This window comes from Triticum urartu, chromosome 5 (assembly GCF_003073215.2).
Source record: "Triticum urartu cultivar G1812 chromosome 5, Tu2.1, whole genome shotgun sequence".
Lineage (NCBI taxonomy): Eukaryota > Viridiplantae > Streptophyta > Magnoliopsida > Poales > Poaceae > Triticum > Triticum urartu.
This window is the reverse complement of record NC_053026.1, coordinates 243,810,486-243,818,835: the sequence shown is the minus strand read 5'-3', so window position 1 is coordinate 243,818,835 and position 8,350 is coordinate 243,810,486. Positions and strand designations below refer to the sequence as shown.

The window sequence follows — 8,350 nt, the reverse complement described above, 5'->3', positions numbered from 1 at the left end:
TAGTCGGACCTTGATTGAATTCTGGATGATGTAATGCTATTTTATGTATTGTGTGAAGTGGTGGTTGTAAGCCAACTCTTTATTCCTTTCTTATTCAGTACATGGGATGTGTAAAGATTACCCCTCTTGCGACATGCCTACTATGCGGTTATGCCTCTAAGTCGTGCTCTGACACGTGGGAGATATAGCCGCATCGTGGGTGTTACACTCGGCGCCCGCGACGCCCCTGGCGTCCCTGACCTCGACCACTCTGGCAGCTTCGCCCACCTCGCCCGCGACGGCCTCGCCCGCGGAAGTTTCGCCCGCCGCCTCGCCTGCGGCCTCCCCCATCGCGGCCTCGCCCGCCGCGGTCTCGGAGGAGGCGGGCTCTTCTTCGTCGTCGCCCATTTCCACTCCGGACCCGCTGCACCGCCCGATGACTCGCTCTCGGGCTGGCACTCTCCGATCGAGCACGCGGTACCCCAGCGATGAGTACCTTCTCGCTGCTTCTGTCTCTGAGCCGTCTCCTCTCCCATCGTCAGCTTGAGCCGCCCTTTGGGATCCTCATTGGCTCGCTGCGATGCAGGAAGAGTTCGATGCGCTCCAGCGGAACCGTACCTGGCAGCTCGTCCCTCGGCCGCCCCGTGCCAACATCATCACAGGCAGGTGGGTCTTTTGGCACAAGACTCGTCCGGATGGCACTCTCAAGCGCTATAAAGCTCGCTGGGTGGTTCAGGGTTTTCGGCAACGCGCGGGCGTGGACTTCACCGACACATTGCCCCGGTTGTTAAACCGGGCACGATCCACGCCGTGTTCCAGCTAGCCGTGTCCCGAGCTTGGCCTGTGCATCAGTTGGACGTGTCCAACGCCTTCTTGCATGGCCACCTGGCTAAGCAGGTGTTCTGTGAGCAACCCACCGGCTTCGTCGACGCCACGCATCCAGATCATGTGTGCTTGCTCTCCCGTTCTCTCTACGGGTTGAAGCAGGCACCTCGGGCTTGGTACCAGCGCATCGCCGCCTTCCTGCAGACGCTCGGATTTACATCGACTCGCTCTGATGCGTCCCTCTTCGTGTATCATCACGGAGTTGGCACAGCCTACTTGCTGTTGTACGTCGATGACATCATTCTGACGGCATCCATTGTCGCGCTCCTTCAGCGGCTCACTGCTCGTCTTCGTGATGAGTTTGCCCTGAAGGACTTGGGTCCTCTGCATTACTTCCTTGGCATTGAGGTCGTTCGGCGGCCAGATGGGTTCTTCCTGCATCAGCAGCGCTATGCCCATGAGCTTCTCGACCGAGCTGGCATGCTTAACTGCGAGCCCGCTCCCATGCCCGTCGACACCAAGGCCAAGGTTACCGCTTTGGAGGGTTCGCCTGCATCTGATGCAGCATTCTACCGCTCCATTGTCGGCGCCTTGCAATACCTGACCCTGATGCGTCCCGACTTGCAGTATGTTGTTCAGCAGGTCTGTCTTCACATGCATGCTCCGCGTGACTCTCACTAGACTCTGGTGAAGCATATCCTCCGATACATAAGTGACACCAGCCCTTGGGACTTACGCTGACGGCCTCCGCCTCCACCGACCTCGTCACCTACTCTGATGCGGACTGGGCCGGCTGCCCGGACACACGGCGCTCCACCTCGCGGTACTGCGTCTACCTTGGGTCGTCCCTGATCTCTTGGTCCTCCAAGCGACAGCCCACCGTCTCCCACTCGAGTGCCGAGGCTGAGTATCGAGCAGTGGCTAACGCCGTTGCTGAATGCTCTTGGCTCCGTCAGCTGCTCCAGTAGTTGCTTTGTGATGTTCACAAGGCCACGCTCGTCTACTGCGACAACGTCTCCGCCGTCTACCTCTCCGCCAACCCGGTCCACCATCGTCGAACAAAGCATATTGAGCTCGATATACACTTCGTTCGTGAGCAGGTGCCTCTTGGGCGCATCCAGGTCCTCCATGTCCCGACGGCACAGCAGTTCGTCGACGTCATGACCAAAGGACTGCCTACTTCTGTCTTCGAGGAGTTCAGGTCTAGTCTTTGTGTCTCCGGCGACGCTTCGACTGCGGGGGGTGTTGAATATATGATTTTGTGCATGTATATTGTATAGCCTGGCCCACCTCCTAGTCATTGTATAGTTGAGGTTGTGGCCCACCTTGTACTCCATATATATGTGTGTGCTTTGCACCGATCAATACATCGTGAAGCAATGCCAAACTCTCGTTTCCAACACCGCCGCGGACCCGACACGTCCAACTCGTCCGGCGCGCACCCGTACACGCGCCCGACGTGTTCGATGCATCGCCGCGGCTTATTGCCCAACAATCAAAGCCACTAAGTTTCAAACAAAATTAGATTTGGTTTGCTATTTTTTTCTAGTTTACTAGTGGGTGCAGATTGCCTGGGTGTAGCCACAACTTTTCCTAAAGGACGGGGCGGTAAATGCCATCAGAATGATGGTGTTGTGACCTAACATATCAGCATGTCCAAAAATGGATTTTATGAGTATAGTAGGCATACAAAAAATACAGTGAATCGTATAAGAATTTTCATTTACAACATTATCTTCCGGTAGACTTTTTACTCAGAACATGTGGTATATAAAAAACAATCAGGGGGACTGATTAGTGACTATAAATTTCCATATAGTACATACATATGATATATGTCGTTTGATAGATGAGTTGCCATCTTTTGAACATATCAAAAACTTCATATCTTAATTGAACCCGAGAAATTGGTTATAAATGATAGAGCAAAAAGTTAAGTATATGTTATTGGATAAGTGTCTGGTTGTTTATTCGTTTGATGCTCCTGCAGGCTCAGTAATTTGAATGACCGGAAGCTTTTAAAGATAACTAGTCAAAGCATATCTAGAAAATCAGGGATGAACAATCTGCAACGAGGGTGATCTGAATATGGCATGGCATATTTTTGGACTAAAATACGGCTATATTTCATCCACTGCAATATCAGTATGTGAGGTTTGCACCATCTTATTTTTCAAGATATTTTTTACACTACTGAGAGTTTGCAATGAAAATAAAAGGATCTAAAATAGTGGTAAATTCATATGTGGAAGTAAAATGTAAATTACAGCTGTTCTTACATGAACTATAAACCTGCCTAAGGTACAAATAGCATATCCAGAATCCATTTTTAGAAAAAGCATGAAATGGGAGTTACGATCCCTGTGAATGAGTAGTATGAAAAGTAGCTAGGCACACAACACAAGCAATATAACTTGGCACAGTTAGTCCAGGAACACAGAACATCGAAGATGCAGATCCAGATGCACATACAATATTCTTAGGGAAGGCAGAAAACATGCATGTCTAACTAGTCTCGGTGCATAGAAAACAGTGCCGTATCTCAGTCATGATTGAACCAAGGTATACGTAACAGGAACTGAAGCAGTAAACGAAAGCACTGCACTGTTTAGGATCACGAATCTGAAGCAAAACGTGAGATAAAATCATAATACTGCTGATATTTATTAAGTATTCCGAGACACAGACAGTAAAATAGTCGATTGCAATCGGCAGCTTATATATTTGGCTCAGGGACTTGCCGGGGGTGGCGGCACGTCACCTTCCACCCCCTCGGTGTCTATATCTATCTCTTGTGAGGCTTCGGGAGGAGCAGGATCGGCGGCAGGCATAGGCAGCATGGCAAGCTGGTCCAGTGCAGCCAAGATCACTTGGTGGGGCACTGGGGGAACAATCTGCATTTCTATGTCGAGCAGTGCTCCAACAGTTTCCAGCCTTTGCATAAGTGGGTCCGCATAAATTTGACCCTGTCTTAATGCCCAAGCCAATACGTCTGCTGGGTCTGGGTGTTGATCATCAACCGCTGGCACACTGGACAACGGACATTAATTAGGAATCGCAAATACCTGGTAAGTAAGAAAACAATGATGAAGAAGAAACTTGAGCATCCAGGGGCTAACCTGTTGACCTCAACGTTGGCGACATCAGGGAGTACACCCTCTGGATTACCAGCCGCACCAGCAGCACCGAGCTCTGGCTTACTTGGGGAATTATCCATCGCAAAGCTATATAATATGCATGGGATGGATCAAAAAATAAGTAAATCAAGCAGCAGGAATAAATAAGAACAAAAAGAAATCAAGGACACTTTGCGATAGGTAAATAACCTGGACAAGCCCGTGACGGAGACCAAAAGCTGGATGTTGCAGATCAAAGAGAGGAACACCAGTGTTGTAGCAGCTAATGCGCTAACGCTCTGTGGTCTCATGGAACTTTGCAAGGTTAGGGGTTCAGCTGGGTTGAGAAATGAAAGATGGAGATTTATACAGAAAATCAAGGTAGATTGTAAACGCATTTAAATGCAATTTCTAGTAGTACCAAATAAAGCACTTTATTTAGCACATTTAATACTGGTGGCATATATGTTCTAAATCCTCCTCACTGACACTGGGTGCTAGCTAGGCCATTTAATACAAAATATAATTTTCATACTTCATATAGCGATGGAACCTGCAGTTATATTTTCTACAAAGATCGCATGGTGGAGACGACTGTGGCGTTTTGGTGGCCGAGCTACCTGAAGGCCAAAATCTGTGCCATCCACTATAGCATTGCGATGTGTACTTTGTTTTTCTGTGGATATACGCTGGCTGTTAAATTGCAATACAATGGTCCCATGGGCTGCGGCGCTGCGATTGTACATGGGCCTCGGGTACACAGCGCTATGCATGCATGTCATGTGCCTGCTGGGCTGTTTTCAAACTTGGACATGTAGCTCGCGGTAGGTTGGGCTGGTGGGAAATTTTATATTTGTATTATGAACATGTGGCGCTACAGATAGATTTACTTTCACGCAGTGCAAAACTTTTTTTGTCTGGTCAGACCATTCATCGCCTTCGCGTGGTAGCTGGGCGAGCGACCGTTCGCCATGGATGGCCTGGAGTTCTTCTTTGAGGTAGCGGATTTAGGGCAAAATATTGCTGAGTCTCGCAATTTAATTTATGTTTCCCCTTGTAACACTTTCGAACAAAAAATGTGTTTAGCTTGTATTTGCCACCGGATTTTGCTGCCATTTCTTTGCCTGGTTTGTCTGCATCTTGTTGTTGGATCTGATTCTGATGAGATGATAATCTGGGATGTGTTGCAGTTTGGTTCCTAGTCCTAGTGTGGATGCCGCTGACATTTTGGGGGCTGAAATAGCTGTCGTGGAGTCCATTGTTGCTTTTATCCACGAATCTCGTTCGTCCTATGTTGATATTCAGGATCAAGAGATACTAGATTCATGAACCTCTCCAGAACATCATTTTTTTGTTTGAATGGTTCAAAACTAGCAAGTAGTGCGCGGCGGCACGCCGCGCCACTTGAACTAATTAGCTATTTATTATAATATTTGATAAGTCGGTCCAAGACCTTTTTTGGCAAGGTAGTTTATACAAAAAAAGATAGATCTATTTGGTACATAATAGGTAGGAGATTATGATAAAGTAGTTCATAAAAATGAAACAGTTCATCTAGTCGGCACATACATAGAAGAACTACAACACGTAGTAATATAGTAGATACTGGGCATAGAATTGGGAAGGTCTCGTTCTCTTCTTAAAAGAGTGATGTTGATCCTCCGATTGGGTTTGGGTGATGTGCGGCTGGGAGGCCGTGAGTGCGAGATTCGGAGACTCGTGGCAGCTGGGAGGCCCTCTATGAGCGCATTGAGCGGGAAGCGGGGCACAGGATCCTCCCAGAGAGACAAATCTAGAGAACACTATGCAAAATATGTGCAAACCATCATTGTCCAGAAGGCCCGGCTAAAACGGCAACCGACCTGAAAATATAAACGTACAAAGAGGGCCACGGTCAAAGCGCCCACATGTACCTATCCATCACACACGTCATCCAAACATGAGCCGTAAAGCCATTGAGACCCTATGCAACTTGTATCTGGTGATCGTTTGGCTGGTGATAAGGGCATCTCCAGCCGTTGTGCCCCCAGGATTTCGGTCTTTTGGAAAGGCCCCGGCAAAAATTTTACACTGGAAACGAAGATTCTTCCAGCCATTCCTCATTCCAGCACTTCTTTCTCTTCTTTTCCCGTGCGCCATCTCTTCTTCCCCCGTACGCCCCTGCAACTCGCCGCGCCCGCACGCCCCTACAGCTCGTCCCGCGCGCGCCCGCTCGTCCCGTCGCGCCGGCCTGCTCGCCCTCCGCCGCCAAACTGCCTTCGAAGCCTCACGCGAGACCGCCTGGCCTCCACCACCGTCCCATCTTGCCCTGCTACATCCACGACCGTATCCCTGAGTCCCAGCTCGCGTTGACTCGAACGACGGCCGAGGCGTCTTCTGCGTTGAGCTACTTCACCCAGGCGCCACGGCCACGCGCGCCGCCTCTTCGGCGGCTACTCCTCGCCCGGCCACGCGCGCTCCTCCTCCGCCCCGGCCACGCGCGCTCCGGCCAGCGCCCGCCCCGGCCTCGCCAGCTCCCGCCAATGGCCTCCTCGAGCTCGCTGTATGGCGGCTCCAGCCAACGGCCTTCTCGAGCTCGCCCTGTGGCAGCTCCGGCACGCCCGGGCCGGCACGCGACGACCAGGGCGGCAGCGTGCAGTGCGCAGTGAGCAGAGGCCGCGCCTGTCCCGTGGCCGCGCGCGCCCGTGGCCGCCCCGGCCTTGCCTGCTCCAGCCTCGCCCGTCCCGGCCTTGCCAGCTCCGGCCACGGCCCCGCCTCGCCAGCTCCGGCCAGCGCCCGCCCCGACCGCGCACGGCGAGCTCCTGCCTCGCCCGCCCGTAGTACATGGAGAGTAGAACCGGGGAGAGAGGGAGTGTGGGCGTGGAGAAGAGAGAAGGAGTGTGCTGCACGTGGGTGGGCCTGGAGAAGAGAAAGGAGGAGAGAGAGGCTGGCAAGTGGGGCAGCGCCTGCAAAAAGCTAATGCCGGCGTCCCAGCTGCCCCCGGCGGGCTGGGTGCGTGGTGGGCGTGCCGACGCTAACTTTTGTTAAATCCGGCGTAAAACAACGTCTTGAGGCCCTGACTGGGGCATTTTTTACTCACCAGCGTCCAAAAAAGCGCCTGGGGGCTTCTTGGGGGCCTTAGTGGAGATGCCCTAACAGCATGCTATACTGGCAACTGGATATATGATATATTATGTGTCAATAGGAATATGATTGTATTTTAGAGACTGCCTTGGGCTTCATGACACGCACTACTAAAAATAGATACACACACAACCTACAGAAAGCCGAGTTCCACACACAATGCACTTGATATAGGATGAGTTTGCACTCCATACTGGGACCTCCTAATTTACTTTAAGAACTGACATTAAATAAAAATAATATACTTTTCTTCTCAGTACATGAATGCCAAAATAGATATTAATACTGCACCTACGATTGTAACTTCAGTTCCAAAGAAGTGATATCATTCCCACTTCCGGTTTGAAAAATTCACAGAGCAATGCAGCGTGTATAAATTTGCATTGCATTCAGAGCAATAGCTACCTGCAAATGAAATTGATCTGAAGAAAGAACATCATTTCTTCACGACAGTCATTCAGAAAGTGTTTTTCGACAAAATATGTTTAGGGAGAGTGACATTCAAGACTGCTAGATGCTTACATGATCATCGATTCGAGGAGGCTGGTGTAGCTTCACTCAGTAAAAACAAAAAGATATTCCTAACAACTGCGGTTCTCATTCCGGTTACAATCAGCCTACAAAATCGGAACAACACTATGCAAAGAACCAGAGTGCCGACCAGAAGAGAAACAGGGACGGTACAGCACGGACATGTCAGATGCTTCTCTTAGTACATATAAAGGAACGGAGGGAGTAGATTATAAGATCACATTGCACAGGGAGCAGAGATCACCCCAGACCATCAGAACCGGAAACCAAAGACGGAAATAAAAAAATCGTCAGGTCACACTACTCGACTGCACAGCCGGTCAAATACCTGTAAAAAGGATTAAAACAAAATAAGAACCCAAATAAAGAACAGTCACATTTAAATAGAAAATAGCCCGTATTCACCACGAAAGGAACCAGCTGGTCGCTTTCCACGCCGAACTTCTTGCCATCGCCAGCGCGCTTAAATTGGAGGCATATCCAATGAAGAAACTACAAGACCATCCAAGGACAAAACAAAGAATCACCGATGAGGAACCATACTAAAACAGACACCACTAATGAAGCATTTTTCTTCAGAAAATCAGGACAGCATACCAAAAGCAGCAGCAAAATACCCACGAAGAAGGGGCGCCTCAGAGTCCCACGTCCGGAACAATCCCCGGCCACTTCAACGGACCGAAGAACGAACCTATGGTGGCCGACCAGAGCGTCGTTCAGCAGGCGAACCATATGAACTCCAAAAGGAATGAAAGCACAGGATACAAAGACAAGAA

General features: G+C 50.0%; 1 protein-coding gene across 1 annotated transcript; it reads right to left on the bottom strand.

The window, feature by feature from the left end:
* Nucleotides 1-3,466: 3,466 nt before the first annotated feature.
* LOC125555853 lies at nt 3,467-4,304 on the bottom strand. Its single transcript, XM_048718677.1, has 3 exons — nt 4,131-4,304; nt 3,924-4,028; nt 3,467-3,834 (listed from the first exon to the last, which is right to left on the bottom strand). The coding sequence occupies exons 1-3, from the start codon at nt 4,229-4,231 to the stop codon at nt 3,534-3,536; spliced, it is 507 nt and encodes a 168-aa protein (XP_048574634.1). The 5' UTR covers nt 4,232-4,304; the 3' UTR covers nt 3,467-3,533.
* Nucleotides 4,305-8,350: the final 4,046 nt, after the last annotated feature.